Here is a 23,808-nt window from a genome sequence, read left to right on the forward strand (position 1 = left end):
TAATAGAAATAATTAATAACAATAAAACATTACAATAACAATAACAACAGAGAGGTTATATTCAGAGGGGTATGGACAAATGAATAATTCATTAATAAATGTTTGTATCTATACGGAAGGGAGTGGTTATGATGACAGGGTCCTGTGAAGATGGAGATGTACATGGCTTTGGTTTATTAATTGGCATGGTTGAAGTCAAGATGAGTTAAAAAAAAAATGTCCCAGGTTTCATTAAAGGCTGATATATTGTTTTTTGTTTTTGTTTTTGTGAGTGGTTGTTCTTTCTATTGTGATGTATTCTGTCAGAGTCAAGCCAGTGATTGATGTGAATGTTTTTTTTTTGATTCCCAGTTTTGTAAGATTATTTTCTTGGTGATAATTAGAGAAATGAGCAGTGGGTTGTTGTATTTGGTTGGGGGAGATACTTGTATTGTATCTCCCAGCATGCAGAGCATTGGGGACAAAGGGATTCCACAGCCCAAGATGTTGGAGAGATTGTCAGTGACTGTTTTCCAAATGGAATGAACTGGTTGACAGACCCAAGTGGCATGCAAGTAATCATCTGTGCTACCCAGTGTGCACTGTGAACAGGTGTCTGTGTCTGCCAATCCCATTTTAAACATTTTACTCTGAGTGATATGGGTTCTGTGGATGGTTTTATATTGTATGAGTTGCAAATTTGTATGTGTGGTAATAGAGAAGATGTTTTTATTGATTTGTATCCAGAAGTCAGGGTTGGGAGAAATTGATAAGTAATTTTCCCATTTTTTGATAGGGAGAGTTATTGTGGTGTCTGAGATGGATATAGATTTATAAAGTTTTGGTGTGATTTTTTTTTGACTTTGTGATTTCCATAATCTTGTTTAGTTTAGATTGGATTTTAATTGTTGGTAGTGGAGGAACTGATCTCTCCCAACCCCGTACTTCTGGATTAAAGTGTTGAAAGATATGAACTGGTTATTTTGAAATAGGTGATGGAGATGAGTGATTCCTTTTTGTTGCCATGATGGAAAGAAAACAGGGGAGTTGTAAAATTGGAAGTCTGGGTTGTGCCAAATTGGGGTGTATTTACATGGTGCAAGTGATGATTTAGTGATTTAATTGGTTTTCCACCAGGCTAGTTGTTAATGAGTTCAGTGTTTTAAACCATTTATGGGGTAGTGGGGATCATAGAGAACTAGTAGTTAATCTGAGGTAAGGTCTTCATTTTGACTGTAGCTATTCGTCCTATGAGAGTGAGTGGGAGCTTGGTTGAAATCATCTTTTATTTTTTTTAGCAATGGAGTGTAATTGAGGTTGAATAACTCTGACAGCCTGGAGGAAACATTAATTCCTAAGTATTTTATATTACTGTTGTGAAGTGGGAGTGAAAGATCTTGGGCTGCGGAATCCCAGGAGTCGTCGACAGTGGTAATTCAGTTAATTTGTTCCAGTTTATTTTATAGTGGGAGATTATGGATAAGTTGTTAATAATGTTAAAGGTTTCCCGTAGTGACATGGAGGGGCGCTGTAAGTGTAATAATAAATCATCTGCGTATAAACTAATTTTATGTTGTGAGTCAGTGTCCTGGATTCCTTCAATTTTATTGTTTTGTCTTATTGCTGCTGCAAGTGGTTCGATGAAAATGGCAAAGAGGGATGGAGAGAGTGGGCATCCTTGTCTGGTTCCCTGGTGAAGTGTGAAGTTTGGTGAGGTGACCCCGTTTGTGATAACTGTGGCCAGTGTTGTGTGTACAGTGTTCTTATTCAGTGGACTCTCCAAAACCAAACCTATGTAGGGTGCTATACAGAAATGTTTTTCAGCATCTAATGATACAATTACGGTCTTATTTTGTTTTTGTTGTGATATATTGAGTAAGTTAAAAAGTCTACGCATGTTATCTGAGGCATGTCTGGTTTTGATGAATCCTTTCTGGTCTGGGTGGATAAGTATAAGAATGACTGTCTCTATTCTGGTTGCAAGTTTTTTGGTTATAATTTTTAAGTCTGTGTTGATTAATGAGAGAGGACGATAGCTGGAGGGGTGGGTTGGGTCTTTATTGGGTTTAAGTAGGAGTGTCATAACCACAGTATTCATATACGGGGGTATGGTGGAGGTAGCTTTTATTTCTGTGGTTACTCTGTAAAATAATGATGATATAATGTTCCAGAAATGTTTGTAGAATTCGGCCAGGATCCATCGGGTCCAGGTGATTTATTGTTTGGCATTTTATTGAGGGCTTTCTTGAGTTCTTCAATGGTAAGGGGTGCATTTAACATCTTTGCTTGTTCTTTAGTTAGTGTTGGTAATTCCAGGTTATGTATCTATTTCTGGTTGGTTGGGTTTGTGGTCTGTGGAATATAGGTTACTGTAAAACTGGTGAAAGACATTATTGATTTCCTGTGGGTTCTGAGTGATGTTACCTGAAGAGTTCAGTATCGACGGGATGATTGCACTTTCTTCCTTGTGTTGAAGTAGATTAGCCAGGAATTTACTTGATTTATTGCTGTAGTTTAAGTTTTCATACTTGAGTTGTTGAATAAGGAACTGTGTTTTTTGTGTATGATATTTTCCAGTTGTGTTTTAAGTCAATTCAGTTCCTTTCGTATTTGTTCACTGGGGTTGTTGGTATATTGGGTTGTTAAATGTTTGATTTGTTGTTAAAGTGTATTTTCCAGTTCTTGTTGCTGTTTTTTCTTGTATGACAAATATGATACGATTTTACCTCTTATTACTGTTTTACCTGTTTCCCATAATAATGATGGTGAGATTTCCGGAGAGTCGTTCATCTCCAAAAAGGATGCCCACTCTCTTTGGATCATAGAAGTGAAATCGGGATCATCTAAAAGTGATGTGTTAAAGTGCCATCTTGTAGGATATTTTGTATGTGTTTGAGTATTTATCAGTAGTGAAACTGGAGCGTGATCACTGATTATAATTGGATGGATAATGTTCTCTTGGATGTGTCTGGTGAATGATTTACTTACACGGAAAAAATCTATTCTGGAGTGAGAATGATGGAGGGAGGAGAAATATGTGTATTCTGTCAGGAATGGGTTTCTCATTCTCCAACTATCTCCAAGTCCACAATCCTCCATGTATTGTTTTATATTTTCAGTGGAGCGCCAGTTTCGAGAGATGCCAGAGGTACTTGAGCAGTCAATTGTGGGGTTGATAACAGTGTCAAGACTCCAGCTAATATGATATTTGTTGAATCATGTAATAAGGAGAGGAAATTATGAAAGAAATAAGGGTCATCACTGTTGGGGCCGTAGATGTTAGCAAGTGTGAATGTTGTTTGATTAATAGATGCATTAATAATGATAAATCTCCCATCTGAGTCAATGATGGATGTATTGTGAATAAATTGAATATTTTTACTTACTAAAATTGAAACCCCTCTTTGTTTAATGTTGTATGTTGATGAGAATATCATCATATTGTTTAATTTTAAGATATTGCAGTTCTGAGTTTTTTAAGTGTGTTTCTTGTATAAAACATATATCAGCCTTTAATTTGATGAGATGGTTAATTATTTTAATTCTTTCAGACCGATTACGGGTGCCACGTATATTCCATGTTATGAAGTTGATTGACTGCATGGTTACATGTTAGCTATATCTTGAATGAAAGGTGAGAGCGGGACATATGGAGATGGTGTGTATCTGTGTGTGTGTGTGTGTGTGTGTGTGTGTGGTGGAGTGGGTGGGTGGGGGTGCAATTTACAATACAGAACATGAAACATGAAAAACAAGAATTGTGACAAAAACGTAAACAATACATGAACAAAGAGAGGGAGGATCACTGCTGAGAGCCTCACTGGGCATTACAGTTTCCTCAGGTAGGAGAGCGGGTCAGGCAGGAGGTTTGTGATATTCCAAACAGAGTAAGTGTGATATAAGGATGATTATTCAGTAATCACTCCTATATTGAATTAAACATTATAGTTAATTTCGGTTTATTTTTGGATCGTAAGACCATTTATTACTAATTATTTTCAGTACATTTCATTATGTTTGTTAATTCTGCTCATTTGGATTCATTCCATTGATTTAGAAGAGCCATGGAGTAATTTTTGTGTTCCTGAATAGCTGTACGTCAATATAGAGTCTGTCGACTGCCAGAGATGCATGTTTGTTGTTTTTCCTGTTCTCTTTCTTTCTTTCTTTAAGATTTGGTATAGTATTTTCCATCATTCATTGATCTCTCATGGATATTGATCATTGAGACCAAATGTGGTGCCTTTCAGTTCCTTTCCCTTGCTTTTGACCAGTTCCTTTTGCTGGAAATGTTAGAATTTGGCTATGATGGGTCGGGGTCCGTCGTCTGATCGTTTTCCTAGGTGGTGAACTCTATGAAATGAGATGTTTTGGATGGTATCGGGTGGTAGTTTCAAATGAGCAGCCATGAAGTTTTTATCAATGTTTCTGGATTGTCAGGTGATTTTTCCGGGATGCCTGAGAAGATGAGGTTGTCGCGCATGGAACGAGTTTGTAAGTCCAAAATTGTTTCTTTCATGAGTTTATTTTCTTTTGTGACAGCGTGTATCTGATCAGTGTGTGTTTTTACGGAGGTCTGAAGATCGTGGTTTGTTTTTTGAAGAAAAACGATGTTGTTGTGAGTGAATTCCAAGCTATTGCGTATTTCATTAACTTCTTCATGTAACAAAATGAGCCGATCAAGTTTTTGGTTAATGCTGGCCAAGAGACTAACCTCGATTTTGGTGGTTTGAAGATCATCAGTGTCTGTAGAAGAGTCTTTTTTTCTTTTGAGAGGGTTTGGTGTATCTGGAGGGTTCATGCTGTTTTGCCAGTAGTGGTAGTAGTGGTCGATAAAGGCTTCCAAGTCTGTTATGTCCTCCACTGTCAGATTCGTCTGATGTAGTTTAATGTCTTTGAATGAACTTGTTTTGTTTTGCTGTTGTTGTGCTTCTTAGCAGCTGGGTGCCACCATGTTGGATCTCACTTCTGTGGTCTGACTCTCGCAATACGCTCAGTCACACTGCCAGGAGGAACAGTTCATTGATAAGAACACAAACTTGCAGGAATATCTTTGGCAACTCTCATTGTATCAATCTACACCATGGGCCCTATCTTACACTGATGTAATGCACAAGTGAAAAGCACGAGGCACAATGGATTTAATTTATTCAAGGTGTGTCCAAATCCACCTTTGTCGTCCTGTGCCAGTGGCAGGAGTGATATTTTGCCCTGCCCCGCCCATTGCGCCACCAGCGCAAAGCAGGATACACCTATCAGATGTGCCCAAGTGCCCTCATTAAATCACAGGCGAGTTTAGGCTGAACATGCAATAAACCAATTAGAAAGTCAGCTCTCATCACCTTTAAAGGGGCCTTCACATGACAAGAAATCTGCTCTTCGCTCACCAGCAGGTAGGGCGCAGAGCCGCCGAGCGGACGCGGAGGAGTTCAGGTATATGTCATCAACAAGTGCAAGCTATTCACCGTTGCTAGACAACACCAAACGCTACTTGTCACTCCGGAAAGAAAAAGGACTACAAACCCAAACAGTTCTGTGTTTTAGCAGGTGACAGTACCAGAAGGGAGCAGGCTAGAGACGTGCTCAACGAGGCAGGGGCTATGGAACCAGGTGAGTAGACAGGTGAAGCTGAAGAATCAACAAGTGACAGGCTGGGTGTAAGTTGAGGCCAGGCAAAGGGTACAGAACCAGGTAAGTAGACATGCAAGGCTGATGAGCCGATGAAGAACAGGTAGGAGGAAGGTCAGAACCAGGCGGAGGGTCAATGAACCGACAGGTTAAGCACACAGTGGACACTGGCAGCCACAGATGAGCAGGAAGAAATACTCACACTGAAGCTTTGTCATCAAGTGGAAAATGCTGGGCAGCCACAGCCAGACAGGAACCAAAGATACTGAGGCAGACCTTGTGGTCGGTGACAGAAGCCTGGTGCATTTACCAGGAGACAGATGAAGCAGGCAGGTCAGAGGCAGGCAGGGTTGACAACAACAGGGAAGCAGTCTGGAACTGAACGCTGGAAAGTCTTGCATGGGAACAAAGACCAATATGGCAGAGTGACTGGCCAAAAAAGGCTATATACCGGCTTGAATGGAGATGTGCTGCATTTGTGCTCACAGGTGAGTGGAGGCCAATAAGGTGGGAGTGGCAGGCAGGTAGGCTGGAGCAGGAGTGGGGTGAGCAGAAAAATACTGAGGGAGAGGGGGAGCAGGGGAAAAGAATGTCTGGAATCAGCATCACACAGTCCAAGACAAATATAATCTAGAAAAAGCATACAGGGATAAGACCGCTCCTTATCCAGGTGCTCAGAAACAGAATTGAGAGCAACAGAAATAGGATCCTCTACAGATGTGTTTTTCTGTAAGTGAACTGCCAGGGATCAAAAGAAGTAGGTACCTGACAATTGATGTATTTCAGTACAGCTTCTCCAGGCATTTCATTAACACTGATGTCAGTCAACAGGTAACTTCTTAGGTACTGGTATTATAACCAATTCCCTTAAAACTTCTCAGAATGAGGCAGCGCTCCAATGACCTATTAAGACAGGGGGAAGCTGCTCAGAGCATGATCTGGTAACCCAGGGAGGAATACCATCCAGTCCAGTGGCTTTCTTCACCTTAGTTCTGGACAAAACCATGCAGACCTCAAGTTGTGACATGGAGGAGATAAAAAGTCTCAGAGTTCATGGCATCAATGCCAGAGTAAAAAGTGTTCACTTCATTAGGAAGTGAGTGGTCACTTGCTTTAGAGGTATGTTCCCTGGGTTTGTATGATGTAATACTGTTCAGGTACTGCCACATACGTCAGGGGTCATTTTCTCTAAAGTGACCCTCAATCATTTCACCATAAGAGCACTTTGCAGCCTTTATCGACCACTCCAGTGACTATCTGCCAAGTTTGTATCTTATAGGATCCCCACATTTAAAAGCATCAGCCCGGTCAATTAGTTTGAGTCTAACATCAGTGTTGAGCCATGGTTTCTGGATGAAGTATTGCTTGACCACCCTTTGCGGGATACATAAGTCAATACAAAAATTAACATATCCAATGATAGTGTTGCAGTATTCATCGAAGCCCTCTGATTTCAACAGTCCAACCTGTGGCATCAGAGCACCCCTGTAGTTGCATTTCAGCATCTTTAGACCAACACGAAATGGAACGGACAGTTAGTTGGATTAATCTGTTCTGTAGGCATGTGGGAAGTAGAGGGATGGATATATGGTCTGATTCACGAAAAGAAGATCTGGGGAGGGCCCTGTATGCAGCCTTGATATTGCTGTAACAGTGGTCCATGTTTTTTTTTCCTCTTGTCAGGTGTTGACATACTGGTGGTAATTCAGGAGGACAGATTCAAGACGATAATGATTAAAATCTCCAGCTGCAATAAACAGTGCATCCAGGTGGGAGTTCTTGTATTTATGCACAATGTCAGCCAGTTCATTAAGAACAACTGAAGCGTCAACCCAAGGGTTTATAGACAGTGAAAATGAAGACAGTTGAAAACTCCCTAGGGAGATAAAAATGGCGTCATTTAATGGCTAAACGTTCAAGATCAGAAGTGTAAGTCTTGTTCAAGATAACAGTTTCTGTGCACCAATTTAATTAATAAGAAAGCAACCACCTCCTTTAGTTTTGTCAGTGCTCTCCCACAGGTGGTCAGAGTGAAAAATGGAGAAGCCTTGCGGTTGAATGGGTGAGTCCAGCATATTGCTCTCAAGTCAGGTCTCACCTTGTTTGCATGTCTTTAAACTAATCTTGATTAGAGCTAAGCCCAGGATGCTTGATGGAACATTTACAAGTTGGGAGGGGAGCTCTGGCATTAAAATGACTTCATTACTGCAAAAGAAAAGGTAACAGCTTCTACCTTGTTTGTATTTATACTGTTAGCATTCCAGGTGCTAATTTACTGTTTTCAGCCTGTAGGTTGCAACTCACTGGTTTTGTTTCCCGCGGACCTTGAAAATGAAATCGAGACACCACAGACACCACAATGCCCATGAAACAAGTGACCAATGGCAGGCTTATATCTGCACTGAGTCAGACTAAGAGAAATAAGGAGTCAGCAATCAGTGTACACTCACCAGCCACTTCAATAGGTACACCTTGCTAGTACCGGGTTGGACCCCCTTTTGTCTTCAGAACTGCCTAAATTCTTTGTGGCATAGATTCAACAAGGTGCTGGAAACGTTCCTCAGAGATTTTGGTCCATATAGACATGATAGCATCATGCAGTTGTTGCAGATTTGTCGGCTGCACATCCATGATGTGAATCTCCTGTTTCACCACATCCCAAAGGTGCTCCATGGAAGTACAGTGAACTCACTGTCATGTTCAAGAAACCAGTTTGAGATGATCTGAGCTCTGTGACATCAGAAAATCGGTACACTGTAGTTTCAGAGATGGTTTGCTGCATACTTTGGTTGTAACAAGTGGTTATTTGAGTTACTGTTCCCATTCTATGATCTTGAACCAGTCTGGCCATTCTCCTCTGATCTCTGACATTGACGAGGCATTTCCGCTCAAAGAACTGCTGCTCACTGGATATTTTCTCTTTTTCAGACCATTCTCTGTAAACCCTAGAGATGGTTGCAGCATCAACAACCATGTCACGTTCAAAGTCACTTAAAACACCTTTCTTCCCCATTCTGATGCTCAGTTTGCACTTCAGGAGGTTGTCTTGACCATGTCTACATGTCTGCATTGAGTTGCTGCCATGTGACTGGTTGATTAGATATTTGCATTAACAAGCAGTTGAACAGATATATAATGAAGTGGTCGTTGAGTGTATATTATACTGTATGTAGGTTTCATATAAGTTTTTCAAAATTTTGAATCACCACAACCATAAGAGATCTTTGAGGATACAGTCATAAATTAAAGACTTAGAGACTATTTGTATGGAGGAGCACAAAGGACTGATTGAGAGATGAATATTATGTCACAGTGAAACTGAACTTTGACCTTTTCAATGTAAATGTCATCACTTCATCATTTTGTCCTATTAAACATTTGTGTGAAATGTGGTCATAATTAGAATGGACAATTTTGACGTTAACCACCAAAATACACTACTGGTCAAAAGTTTTAGGACACCCCAATTTTTCCATTTTTTTATTGAGAATTATGCGGTTTAATGTCTCATTGTACTCTGACATGCATAGAACAAATAAACAATTGAAGTTAAAAAATAAATCATGGAATCAATTTATAAACCAAAATGTATTCTAAACTTTTGACTCATCAAAGTAGCCACCTTTGGCAGATGATGGCATATGTTCTTCAGAAAGTTCTTCCCAACTCTGTTGCAGAAGTTCCCATAAATGTGTGGCACTTATAGGTTGCTTTGCATTCACTCTTCTGTCCAGTTCATCCCAAACCAGCTCCATGGGGTTTAAGTCTGGAGACTGTGTTGACCACTCCATGTTTTCAAGCTTACCATCTTGTTCTTTTTTTGTATAGCTTGGACTTATGTTTTGGGTCATTATCTTGCTGTAGGATGAATTCCTGACCAACTAGGTGCAGACCAGAGGTTACTGCATGGCACTGCAGAATGCTGTGGTAGCCGTGCCTCTCACTCTGTACAAGTCACTGACCCTGGATCCAGCAAAACAGCCCCAGACCATCACGCTTCCTCCTCCATGTTTGACAGTTGATGTCACACACTGAGGAACCATCCTCTCGCCTACTCGACAGCATACAAAAATCCTGTGTGATGAACTGAAGATTTCAAATTTTGATTCATCAGTCCATAACACCTTCCTCCAGTCTTCAGTAGTCCATTGGCAGTGTTTCATGGCCCTGCAACTGCAACTCGACCTGTCAAACCTGCAACTCGAAGTCTTCTCTTCACAGTTGAAACAGAGACTTGTTTACTATGACCCCTATTAGGCTGTGCTTGAAGCTGTTTTCCTGTGAGCTGTTGATTCTGTTATGGCTTTGGGTCTACCTGATCTCTTCTTGTCAGAGTTTCCCCCAGTTTCTGAGTGCCTTTTGATGGTGAAGGAAACTGTACTCACTGACACCTTGACTTTCTCCACTATTTCTCTGTAGGAAAGACCTATATTTTTAAGTTTTCTGATGGCCTGTCTCTCTTCCATTATTAATTGCCCTTTTCTCGCCATTTTTATAGCAACACACTACTTTCTGCAGTACACTGCTGTTCAAATAATGCTCATGAGGGTATGGTACCACCGTGTGTTCCACCACTACTTTTATGCAGACAGAGGGGGTTGTAAGGAATCAAGAAAAGTTGGGACACCTGTAGGAACTGGTAGCACCAACTTTCAAGGCTTGATCAACCTCCATTGCTGCAGAACACCTTTAAGTTGTTAACCCATTTCTTGTTCCCTGAAAAAGGCCTTTTTGTACAATTATGAAATGTACATTATTTTTCAGTTTTGGGTAGCCTTACCATTTTTTTTTAACCTCTGGCAGTTCACCACTTACCTTTGTACCATTTCAAGCTATTCATTGGACTTAAACTGCTTGAATTTCAATAAAGAAAATGGAAAAATTTGGGTGTTCTAAAACTTTTGACCGCTAGTGTAAGTTCATCCTTGAGTTCATGTGGAGGTTTGTGCCAAGTTTGTAGAAATTCCTTCAAGGCACTCTTAAGATATTGCATTAATGAATAATGGATGACCCAAAAACAAAAAAAAGGTTTTTCAATATTTTTCAATAATTTTGAATCACAGAAGTCCTTGGGCATACAGTCATGAATGTACACAAAAACTGGGTCCAGCAGTGTGTGAGATTAGCCGTGGACAGTGTCTCCAGCCCTGTTGGTAAAGCACACACGCTGTAGCAGTAATGCTGGGGTGCCAGTCAGAGGGTCAGTCTGACAAAAAAATATTAACTAAATTAAGTAAATACCAGCAACCCTTCAGAGGAGTCAGCAGAGCCTCCAACCCCCTTCACCAAACAACTGTACACCAGCAAAATGAACAGCAAGCCACAAACCATGCTACACAGTACACTACACAGTTTCCCCACAGTGTATTATACAGAAGCACAAGTCAGACAATGTCCAACATACAGTGCAAACAGTAACAACAACCCTGTCTTTCCCTCTTTCAGTCAGTCAATTTGCACAACTTTGAATTTTCAAAACAAGTTTTTCAAAAAGGCATCAGAGTGAGACCACTTGCTTAGCAGGGCCTCTCTGTACAGTATAGCTGGTCACACTGGTGTTACCTCCTCTCCAGACAGTACTCCAATGCAGATAAGACAGCAGCAGGCTCCCAGGAACGTCCTGAACGTGGAAATGACGGTTTACAGGTGGTATGGCAGTTTGGATGGGTGAATCCGGATAGACTTTTACACGCTGTCAGGGATTGAAAAGCTGAATCGCGAACACTAGGACAGTCTGACTCTCTTCCTTGCTGTGTGCACAAGCAGTAAGTTTGTTTGTTTAAGCAGTCATTCATCCCGTTAGGGGTGTGTGTGACACAGGAGTGCAGGAGAGGTGTGTCCTTAAAGGCGCCAGTCACTCACACCAATTGTATGATCTCTTACACCTGCCACAGATAATAAAACTTAATATACTACTTAGTTCATGAACATGACTTCTGCCTTAGTCCTGTCAGATTTTCATCAGCAATGCTGGTTGTTGATCCAGTGTACTTCAAATGTCATCAAACTGCCTCTTTTGTTTTGTTTAACTGTGAGCAGCAGACTTTACTGTATTGGAGTGAAAGGGTGATGCATTTGATGCTTTGCTGGACACCAGAGCGCTGCGTAGTTGTTCCTAATAATGTCAAACAGGATTTTACAGCTCAAAGTTATCGTGGTGATCTTTCTATTTGGTTTATCACACAAATTCTGTCTTTTTCACCTAACATATGGTATGACATGAGAGTTTGCAACTGTAACCTGAACTCCATTACAGTATACTTCATCATGTAATCTTATCTGCATTTGTTTTCTGCTGCCAGCAACTATCTTCCAGGCTGTGGTCAGAAACCCACCAAACAGCAAGGCCTCATTTGGGATCAACATCACCCTCTAAAGAGAAAGGAGACTAAAATGAGATACTTAAGTTGAAAGAACCCAATTATCCCTCTGGGCGCCCTCTTGAGCCTATCTGTCACATGGAAAAGGAGCAGGAATAAAAGAGTCCAGCCAGGCTATGGTGGGCTGTTTCTGTGCCCTCCTTTCAGCCTCACTGTTGTGCTGTGGCTCCATGGAGATGGAATGAATCACAATTGAGTAATAATAAACCATATGTGAGCTGAGGGGAGTGGGGAGAAAGTGAAGATGACATTCAGTAAGTAGTTTGGATCTGTATGACACCATAGGCCTTAGTATATATATGGAACACCAAGGAGAAAATGTTGAGCCTGTGAATGTGCACAGTGGTGGGCTAGTTTGTCACACAGTCTTTCCTCTGCTTTCTTGTCTCTCTGCTTCCTGTTTGCAGTCTCTGGACTTCTTGTTCTCTCCCTTTAAGCCAGCTGATCAAAGAGAGGAGCTCTCATCATGCTGCAGCTCTGTACACTGCACACTTTAAATACAAAAAAGAGAAATAACGACACAATCTAAACTCTCTATGTTGAATCAACTTTCTCATGAGGTTATGATGCCACTACTTTGATCTTTTCTTCATTTCCATTCACATCCTTGCCTTCTGTTGACGGGAAATCTGTTAAATATTGTTTCCTTTATTAATTACTTTGAATTACTTTTTTAATCCCCAAAAGGGGGAAAGTCAATATTTAGTGGTAAGGGTACTTTGGTGCCACTATGGTTTTCCCAAGCCGAAGATTTCAGTCCCTACCTTCTCCCTCTTCCCTTTTGATGTACCTAATATAGACTTCTTGTATATTTTATCATCTGTATCAGACTTGCTGCAAAACCTTCCAGGGACAAATAAAGTTGAAGTTGACTTGAGTATTACAAATAACTCCAGGTGGCAGTAGCTCAGTAGCTCTTGACAGAACAGGTCCAGGTCCAGAGTCTGGTTAGCAGTGTTGTTTTTGGCAGCCATTTTTGATTTAGTTTTAGTGTAAGTCTTTTGGAAGAAATGCTTAATAGTTTTAGTCACATTTTAGTCATTTCTATCTTTGATAGTTTTAGTTAATGAAAAGTTTTAGTCCAGTTTTAGTCATTAATTTTAGTCGAAAAAATAGTGACTTTAAAACATTAAATTAGGCTAATACAGATATAAGAAATTGTAATTGAGGTTGACAGGTTGTGTTGCAATTCATAAAGCAACAGTTATCTCTCTTAACACTTTTGTATAATAACCAGATCCCTTACCAGTTTGATAGCGCTAGCCTAGACTTTCCCATCCATGAAGACGCAATGCTGTCATGCTGTACTTGCTGATCTGCTAAGAATAGTGCTTTAAACACAGATAAAGTGGTAATAGAACACATGTTCATCACTCCAAGAAGGTCAAGAAACAAAACATTCTTCCTTTGTGTCTTTACTTCTGAGAACCTATTAAAGTGCAATTAACACACATGTCCAAAATATGAGCAATAGATGAGGAACACATATGTTCAACTTGACCTTGTCTGTCACTGCCAGTGCAATTGAGAACATGCATATGATCTGACTATTATGAAGTAAAACAGACATTTGCTTTATACAACCCCAGTCTATATTAACCTGCAAATATTCTAAAACTAAGAGTACTACAAGAAAAATACATTCCTGAGGTACATGAGGCTGTAGGGTTATATATACTTGAATGGTATGAAAAAAAACATGACACTTGGAAGTTTGATAGACTTTGCAAACTAAGTAATCACAGTGAGTGGCTCATATGAGCTCTGCCAACCAGACTGAGCATGGCAAGATGGATTTTTTCTGAAGAGTAATACACTTTCAAGCTATTTTTATTATGTACATACTGAAATAAAGGGTGACATCTTTCATTAAAGCCCTGTCTATGATGTTTCTATGTTGGTCATTTCAACCTGTAAAAGTAACAACCTGTTGTTACTTTTGGGAGCAGCAATGAAACATTTATGAAAACAGTCATGAGGAAAACACCATCATTAGAACAACTGAAATAAACAACATTAATTTAATTTAATTAATTAACGAAAACAACACTGCTGGTTAGACGTAATGTATTGGTGAAAGTCTCTCAGCGTCTTTTTCAGACAATAGTGATTAAAGTTGCTAAGGTTTAAAGTCAGATCATCATGAAAAAGAGTTTCCAGTCTTTGGGATACTTGTAGTGCAGGCTGCGAGGTTTTATCCATGTTAGCTCTTGGGAGGATATAAACAACTGCGACAAAAAAACTGCAGAAAGAAGAACAGAACAAGAACAATTTTGCATGAATCTTTGATTCACACAGAAAACCCCTTTGCCTCATGACATGCCAGTCACACGGGCATCTCAGTCAAGGCGCACAGATGCACCAAACCCAAACATCAATAGCAACTTTAGTGTCCCAGTCTTGCTATGTATCTGTAATAAACAGTAAACATACATTCCTGAATTCAAGTTGGAATCGTACATGTGCTTGCAACTTGTCAGTTTTATTCTGGAGAGACTACGTTTGACAAAATGATGGAAGGAAGGGGAATACGGGAGAGAGACTGTTTTCTCAGTCTCTTGCACATGCCGCCCCTTGACTGATCAACACAACAGTTGAGTTTAGTAAAGATTAGATCCAAAGGAGGGTTGTTTTCCTGAAGATTACTTCACTGCAGGAGAAAATCTCTGCTGTACTGGATGTGTGTCGAGTTCGGTAGCTCAGTCAGAGTGGAACGCTGTCCACAGTACAAACAACATGGTCAACTCAGTGCTTTTTTTCACTAAAACATAGCTACAGTGTAAAGAGCCAACACTCACTTTGACATGCATTGGTCTCTCAACTTGTTCATTCAGTGTCGGAAAATAATAAACAAAATTAGCACACAAAAAGCTAGACATGACTTGCTGTCGGTTGCTGCATGACCATGTGCCTTCATGATTTTTCTCATCTATTAATCTGTTTTCATCAGATGGATAGCAGATATGTTAATGTACATGACAGTCTCATGACAGTCTCAACACAAAGAACTCTATGGTACTGCACTCTGTTGTACAAACACATTGATGGAAGTACCTGAAGAAAGAAATTCATACTCTGAATAACTGCCTACTCTCAGACCTATACATAACTGGACAATATACTGAAGGCTTTGACAGCAATAGATCACTACTGCTGTTTTATCGAGTGCTACACTGATGATTCTTAGTCATCCAAAACTGGACCTTAAGTGTTTAGATCATACAGCAACAGGAGAACTTTTAAAACTGTGAAAAGGTTTGTTGGCTGATGGAATGTGTAGTTAGCTAGCCTACTTCTACTGTGGTTCTACTCCACTCTCCAAGGTGGTTCCTTCTCCAACTGCAAATGAACATGATTTCAACAACAGTAATTTTTAGTCATTTACACCTGAAATTCAACTGTCCAAGTCCTCCAAAGTATTGAAAATCTTATCAGAGAACTTAAGGAGTAGCAGAAAACACTGTATTCCCATCTGTGTATCATTAAACCAACATGGGGCCAACAGGTTACCCTGACATGCATACAGCTACATGTGCTGTTGGGAACAATGAAACTGTCAACCATGGTGACAGGAAGAAGATGGCTTTCTTTCCCGCTGATTAAGAAGGAGGATCACTTCCCATTAGGAAACTGTTTTGGACCATTGAGGCAACTCTCCTCCCAGGCTGCTCTCATTCAAGTCGTCAAATACATTTTGTCACACTCCTCAGTGTCTCATACAGATGCACATAGTACCCTTTAACAGCTGAATGAGACGGAGCAGGTATTCAATGTACTTGACTTTAAAACCACCCATGGCAGGTGATGTGGTATTAACAGTGGAACTGCCAAGAGGTCACTTTTACCCCCTGGCATTTGAAAATGCATGTAATTAAAATGTTATTAAAATAAAATCCCTACATCTGTCAGTTCATGATTTTTCCTAAAATGGATTTATTAATCATATACTGAATTATTATGGGTGTGGGATGAAGAGAAAAAAAATCCAGATATAGGTAGAACTGCCCAGGGGTCATTTTTATCCCCGCAGAAACAGCTGTATAGGCTAAAAAGATTTTTTGACCGCATCTCATGGCTTGATTCCACTGGGCACGTCTGCATCATGTTATAGCTGCACCATGGCCAGTGGAGGTGATTGCTCCTATTCTACCCAGTACTTATGATTCCACCAGCAGCACTGCAGAAACCACATAGAGAGTCCAATCAATTTTAAAAATAAAAGATCCTGTGCAGACAAGAAAGAAACTATTTAACTATGTAGCCTACTCGTCCTTGGTAGAGGTACAAAAAAAAAGGAAAGAGGACTAAATCAACAGAATCTGAACAAGTCAACACAATCAGGCAGGCAAAATACCAAAAACACTTCTCAAACACTGCTGGTGGAACATGCAGCCCTGTGGAGGACAGATCAAAACTATGGTGCAGACGTGCCCTGCCCAATGTAATTAATGGTTCAGACAGCCACTAAAGGGCTCATTGTTCACATCAGTGCAAGTGACATCAAACTAAAGCAGCCTTCTTGACTACAACAGGGTTTTGGATCATTGTTCTCAACCACTGAGCGTTTTGGGTAAATTTTGTGTCATGTCTGGGCCCAATCCCACACTGAGGAAGGCTCTGACAATTTCAGCCACCTTTAAAGTCTGCAGAATTGGCTGATAAACTTTGGTGCAGACTTCATCAATCATTCTGATGGACCAGAACTGATCTGTACGAAAGAGATGGACTTCAGTCAAACAGAAAAGGCACCAGGAAGCTCGGTTTGTCAATGGAAATATTCAACTGCTTTGTATTTGTATCAAATGCCAATTTTATCCTAATATTCTCAGAGCTATTGTTTCTAATTCCACCTAAATATGATATGGAAAAAATGATACTTTGCCTACAAGCAAAAACACTTTGTTGAGTGAGTTTCTACACATAAAGCTTACGTGTCCAATTGTTGTTCAATTGCACATCAGGAGACATAATATGGAGCCTGTGATTACAACAACCAACAATACAACCAGGAGGGCTGTTTAAAACACATTGGCAACCAGTCAAGAAGGGTCTTAGAACATAGTTTAGGGTAGAACAGACCTGGGTAAAATGCAGCTTGGCCATCATGGAAATACCAAAAATTAAATATCTAGCAAAGACAGTGAATAGCATTTTGCTTACAATTAAACCATTATCAGACCTTTATTTTGAAAGGGGTCAATGCTGTGTTTATTGGTAATGATAATGAAATTTATCTTTTATATTATATAACTGTAACTTAAATGACTCTGTGCTGTACATCCATGTTGTTTATGTTGTTCTTCTACTTTTGCTGCTACTATCATTACAACCTGTATGCAGCAGCATGGTTCACTGTAACACATCAAGTTTTGGACACTGGCAACAAAATATTAGCCAACAATTCATCACATTCTTGTCACATTCTCACATCTTGTGAGATTTTTCCTGGGCCTGGGGTTCCCTTCTAGACATGAGTGCCCTGCTGCCTCAAAGGGCAAGGCGAAGAGCTATGTGCTGTTGACAGAACAAGTCTCAAAACTTGTTGCTACTTGCTTTTTATTTATTTATTTAAGATTATGTTTTGGGATTTTGCCTTTATTTTCATAGGGGCAGCTGAAGATATGACAGGAAAGGGGGTAGAGAGAGAGAGGGGATGACACACAGCAAATGGGCCACAGGCAGGAGTCAAACCAGTGGCCGCTGCAGAGGACTAATAGCCTCAGTACATGGGGCACATGCTGACTGAGCTATAGGGGCACCCCGCTACTTGCTTTTTAGAAGTAAAATCACTAAAAGGGTCTTAAAAGTTGCTATATCTGTTGGCAACACTGGTTGTGCTATGGTGACAAGCCTGCTTTCTGCCCCCTATTTGTGAGTGCATCTCTGTGATGATGTCTCACTAAAACCTGTCAATAGAACAGACTGATAGAGAAGATCTCTGTATCTGTTGCATCCAGTTCGAACAATTATTGTTTTAGTTTCTCTGTCATGTCCTCTAAATTGGTGGAAGTGCAATAATAAATCACTTAACCCAGACCATCACCTTTCATGTCAGGAACATTTCCATACTTTCTTTCAAAAAATAATAATTTAAAAAAATATATAATAAAAAACAAGCTATTGTCCAGCACATTACAGCCACTGTGCAGTGAGCCTAACAATGGACAAAAAAACACAGTAAAACAGCCTGCAGGAAGACAAAGAAAAAATGAACACTGCAGCAGCACAGGCTTGGAGTAAGGATGTTAATGATCAATCACTGATCAATTAATTTCTGTTTAAGAATTTAACCAATTAAAAATGTATTAATGGATATTTAATCAACAGTCTAGAAATGATAGCAAATGTTTTGTCTGGCAGAGCCATTGGCTGCATAAAGAAACTTAAAGGTAAAATGAGTCAGATTTTTAGTACTCTTTCCGCCACTGGTACAGACATACATGCATACACAGTGACTTTCCAATCATTACCCACTTCTCACATGCAGTCACATGCACACCTCCCTGTCAACCACCACCCCCCTCACTTCTTCTCTGTCCTTTTAGGTTTGTACTTCTAGAGGCACTGTGTTCTTGACCTCCATCTCTCCATCTGCCACTTTCTCTTTCTGGACAAGTTAATAAGATGACAAACAGGGCTCCCTGGGGCTATAGCAGCCTGCCAAACAGCATCGGTCAGGCAGACATATACTGACACACGAAGAACAACTCAGTCTTTTAATTACCCCCTTCAAGCCTCTGTCCAGCAGTTAGAAACACCCAAGTGCAGAGGAGATGGGCATTGATATGTATAGGAAGAGGACAGAGGGATTGTTTATCACCTTGCCCTTGGGGAGACCCATTAAGCAAGCCACAGAAGGAGATCATCAATACACAGCAAATTGAGAAGAGTTATATTTCTGGTGTTGGTGAAATCTAAGCAAAAGCAGAGTTAATTCTACTCTGTATAGAGTCAGATCCCTTATATGTAACTCTAAGTTTACAAATAGTTGGAGTCAAAACAGAGTGTCAAAACGAAGTGTCTTCAAATCAAACCTGTAAGTGTCATTGTAGCAACATTAACTCTGAACTATTTAACTCTTAACTCCAAACGTGGATATGACACTTCAGGTGTTAATTTTAGCCCGCCCCCACCGTGCCACACAGCGACAGGAGTGACATAGGCCTACCGACTGAGGAGCCTCTCGTCAAGCTGCAGGCTGTATGTTTCACCATGGTTTTAAGTCGACATTGTTCGGTAAGTAAGTAAATTGAGCTACTTTTACGTTCAAGTTAGGTTTTGATATTTATATTACCCCTCTGGCAGCTGGTCTGTCTTCAATGGTGAGCCACTGTTCACGATAAAGTTAAGCCGCCATATTCACTGCGCTAAGCAGTAATGATTTTACTTCGTCATTCGGTTCGCTAAAACTTCTAATTTGATGGTAAAGACTGTATCTGCTATGATAAAAAGTTTTAGACCATATTTTTGTTGTGTTGTTAACTTGGCTAAGCAAGCTAACATTGATAAAGCAGTGTGTCGGTTGTGGGCTGTAAGTATTATGTTAGTGTTAACATTAAGTTAGCTAAAGACGTACTGTGTCGGATACGCAGCCCGATATTCTGTATGGTGACTTAAAACAATGAGTGAATGTTCGGTGTAATGGAAGCCTTGTATTTATTCATTAATAAATCTTAGCATCAATCGACACAAACGTGGGACAGATAGCAGGCACTGTCGCGTCTGTCTTGCTCGTCGACGTTGTTTAGGCTCAAGACGCTGACGATGATAAGGTAAAACTGACCGCACCGATACAGCACGTTGTCTTTTTGGTGTGGCAGACGAAAATATAAACTTTTTATTCAAGCAATGCCGGTAAATGAACGTGGGTAGTTGGCAATTGCCACACTAAACTCGACCAGAAAGGAGTCGCCTGTATGCAACTTAAGATGTATAGAAACATTTCTGTGAAGAATTTATCTCCAGTGTTTCAGTGGTATTTTGCTGAAGATTCAAGTGCCTTCAACGTTCACTTATTGTTCAGTGTTTGTATTTTGTATTTAATTTGGCGTTGATATTATCACTGTTTTCTTTAGTTTGTGTCTTTTACAGTCATCACATAATTAGAGTTTATAATGAAGAGTTAGTTTTATTGTGGTATCTAAAATTTTAGGTGTTCTCTGACATAAAAATAATGAGCGCTTTTCTGTATGCTAAGTTCTTTTTAGAAACACAAGATGCATTAATATCTTCTCCTGATATTTTTTCTGGTAAGCTACTTATGTTGTAAAAGTCACGTGATATTGGCCCAAATTTACTATTAATTACTTTGTTTTAATTACATTTGGCCAGAAAAATTGTACAGAAAGCTGGCAAAGGTGGAATATAGAGGAGTCCAAAAATACATTAAAGTTCCACAAACTGAAGAAAACTTTTATATCTTCCAGTTTATTCAAGAAGATTTGTATCATGTGTATTTTAATAAAAAAAATAGCTAAAATAACTCAATTTACAAGTAAATGGTTGATATGATAGCCTATTTTTTTTATCTACAATCTTTTTGATTTCTCCTAGTAACAGACAAATTTAGTCTGCAGGCTCAGCTTCTCACTGAAGGTGTATTCGCCTTGACTGATACATCAGATACCGAGGTTGACGCAGACATATTTGATGAGCTGATAAAGTCAGGGGTCCGAAACTTCAAGGTTGGATACCGCCAGTGCCCAGTAACAGGTAAGGCTATTAAATAAATATTTGGAGGTATTTACTCAGTCTTGGTCTGATATGTATGCATCAGAATTTCTCCTTAGAAATTGTTCAGAATATTCAACTTCTTCTTACTTCGTTATACAAAATTATTTTTAGGGAATAGTTTTAAATAAGTCAGCACACCAGTTTGATGTGTGTTCCATGACGTTGATGGCTTAAACTATTATTTATTTAATGTGGTAATTAACTTAGATTAAAAATAATTTTTAAAAAAGTTGTTTCCACTAATTGGTATATGTGTATGTATGTTTTTTCATTCATCTTTTGACCAATCTTTAGATCTTGACATTCATTTGGTGGAAGATGAATCACAGTCATCGGTATTGCCAGACCCCTCAGCATCATTGGCTTCATTGCCAGACCCCTCAGTATCACCAGCTTCTTCTGTTTCATCTGATTCGACTATAATCCTCCCATCCACAAATAACCGGAAAAGAGGCACGACGGAGCTAGATCGCAATGAAGCAAGCCAGGTAAACTTAGAAACTGTCTACAAATGTATCTTTTTAGCAGCAGTTGGACTGTTATCATGCAACTCATACCAGTTTCTTGTAGTACATCAAACTAACATAAATCAGACAAAACTTACTGTCCAAAATCAATGTAATTTGCTGAAATGTGAAGTTAATGTTTTGAGGTCCAATCCAAAAGGGTGAAGAAATCTTCAAAGAGTATGACAAAACTAAGACGCTGTCAGATGCAACACGTAGACAGATGATCAACATTCTTGTTGCAGAAATGACAGAATCATATGGGTAAGAAATCACTTCAAATGACTAAGATAAATATTTTGTTTCAAAAGGAGGATTCCACCCACAAGTGTGCGGACCAGTTATGCACTGGGGATTGTGACCCTTTTTCCATATCTCCAAGATCCATACTCAAAGAATGGATATGTAAGTTTTAATGTGTTTTTGAAATCCAAAAACTGTTGTTTAGTACTTATGTCATTAGTCCATATTTCTGCCTTATATTTGTAATGGCTGTGATTGTGTTTTGGGGCGTGTGTGTACGTGTATGTGCATGCATGTGTGAGCAGGAACATTACTATGATCCTGAGGCAAATTCTGGCTATCTTGCTTGGCAACTCAAGACAGTCCAGCGCAACACCCATGATGGCTGCCGCGGGCGTTCAAGGTGCAATCTCCAGGACAGCCCAACAGTCCAACGAGAATCGCTGTTGATTGGTGAACAGCTCCTGGGTGAGGAGTGCAGAGAGGCCCTCTCTATAATCAGACACTCAACAGATAAATCTGTGGTCAAAGAGAAGATGAGAGCCACCTTTGAATACAGACAGAAGCTGGTTCATGACCAGGATGCAGCATCCTCAGTCTTGGATCTGTTCCCTCGTTTCCTTGACATACCTGGATTGGTAAGGATATCTATAGATTATTTGAAAGCATTATAAATATTTGAAAGCTCAGTCCTTCTATATGCAAGTAACCTGCATATGGATGTTTTGTCTTGGTTTAAAGATTGACCAGGATTTTTCCATGATGTTTGGGGATGAAGTATCTGGAAAGTTTCTTACAAAATGGCCTTCGTATTTCAAGCCCAAAGTCACTGCAGAAAGCCAGAGTCTTCCCTCCAGCCTTTATGTTGAAGAGCTGCGGGCAGCTTTTGACCCTGAGATGGAAAATGACTATGGTAAATATATAGACAGTTTACCTGTATCCAAAATATACTCAGTTGCTTGTTTTAATAGTTCCAATATGCAACAGTAAAATAACTTTAAATTAGCAGTCTTGAAATATGGTCATTTGAATATTGACTGCAGCTCCAAAAATACTTGAACTGACAGCTATTTCAAACAGTTTGAACTTAATAATTTCAACTTTATTAATGGAATGTCACACACTATTGTTTTAAGTTAAATGGCAGCTGTATTAAGAAATAAGTAATAATTCTTTTTCCCCTTCTGTCTTAAATACAATTTTTGTCTCCAAGGCTGGGATAGTGATATATCAGCTCTCTTGTTGCTGTTGCACCTCCTGCCCACTACATCAAGAGGCCATAAGAAAACAGCCAAGATTAGCTCAGCACAGGCAGCCAACCATCTTCTAAGATTTGTTAAGGTATGTACCATCATCTTTTTGTAGTACCAAAATCAGAATTATTGTGTGCTGCAGTTGTATGTATGTAAGTGTGATATACAGGTTGAAAAACTAAGGAGGAATTTGCTTATCTTGTATGTTTGCTAAGTATACTGTATATATGCATTTGTGTCATCCTAACTACAGCAAGGAGCCAGCCTCACTACATTCCTGGAGAAAGTTGATGCTCGACAGCCCCTCCTCTGCATCGGTGAGAAAAAGAAGAAAATTGAAAAGTTTTTCATCGTTGTGGACCAGAAGGCTCTCCCATGCAACGCTCTGACATCAGTGGCTGCCTTTGATGGGCTATTCAAAGCTCATGTTTTCAGCCTGTCTTACGATGAGGCACTTTCCAGTTTCTACACTTTCATTCAAACCACGATCTACAACATTGATGTTGGAAACACAAAGGAAAGCCCACGAGTCAAGGAACATGTCAGAGCATTGTCAACAAAAATCCTCACTGAGTATGTTCATGTGTTTTGTTTGTAAAATGCACCACAAAAATTGTTCACTTCTTTGCCAACATTTAAAGTTTCAACATGGTTTATATCCAGCGAAAAACCTACGTTTAAAGTGTGGAGAGCAAGGATGTCCTTCCACTTTTTGCGTCAGAAAGCACCTTAACACTGTACGTAGTTTTTCCTGTGATGAACAGGTTGATACTAACCAGGAAGCAGACATGCAAAGACATTTTGAGGTTGACTTTACAAGTGATCAGCCATCAACTTCTGCATCTATGTTGCAGGTTCCCCCTGTTATAAAGAACTCGCTTGATGGAATGTGCGGTTCTCTTGTTGCACACTTAAAAACTTCTGGTCTTTCTGAAAGCATGGTCCAAACAATAGTTTGTTCAATGAGGAAGTTGTCAATGATGTTCAAAGTCAAGCACGAGAAGCAGTTCTCCAAATGTTTTCCCCTGAAACTAAGGAGTCAGAAATGTATAAGAAAATAGAGCACAGTGTAAATCAATTAGATAA

The 23,808-nt window shown here is 39.7% G+C and overlaps 2 protein-coding genes across 6 annotated transcripts in view; one reads left to right on the top strand and one right to left on the bottom strand.

Annotated features, from left to right (window-relative positions):
- Window positions 1-23,320, top strand: part of LOC146327341 (uncharacterized) — a 57,655-nt gene extending 34,335 nt beyond the window's left edge. The window contains exons 2-10 of the mRNA XM_084716251.1: window positions 20,332-20,421; window positions 20,536-20,699; window positions 21,015-21,233; window positions 21,373-21,490; window positions 21,538-21,631; window positions 21,775-22,107; window positions 22,211-22,382; window positions 22,683-22,810; window positions 22,976-23,320. Of these exons, the coding sequence (XP_084572377.1) occupies window positions 20,332-20,421; window positions 20,536-20,699; window positions 21,015-21,233; window positions 21,373-21,490; window positions 21,538-21,631; window positions 21,775-22,107; window positions 22,211-22,382; window positions 22,683-22,810; window positions 22,976-23,320 (1,663 nt within the window). The remainder of the gene's footprint in view (window positions 1-20,331; window positions 20,422-20,535; window positions 20,700-21,014; window positions 21,234-21,372; window positions 21,491-21,537; window positions 21,632-21,774; window positions 22,108-22,210; window positions 22,383-22,682; window positions 22,811-22,975) is intronic.
- LOC146327339 (RNA-binding protein Musashi homolog 2-like) overlaps window positions 1-23,808 on the bottom strand; it is a 386,994-nt gene that overhangs the window by 125,491 nt on the left and 237,695 nt on the right. The window lies entirely within an intron of this gene.

Source organism: Lutjanus erythropterus, chromosome 4, assembly GCF_056507025.1.
Source record: "Lutjanus erythropterus isolate fLutEry1 chromosome 4, fLutEry1.hap2, whole genome shotgun sequence".
Lineage (NCBI taxonomy): Eukaryota > Metazoa > Chordata > Actinopteri > Lutjaniformes > Lutjanidae > Lutjanus > Lutjanus erythropterus.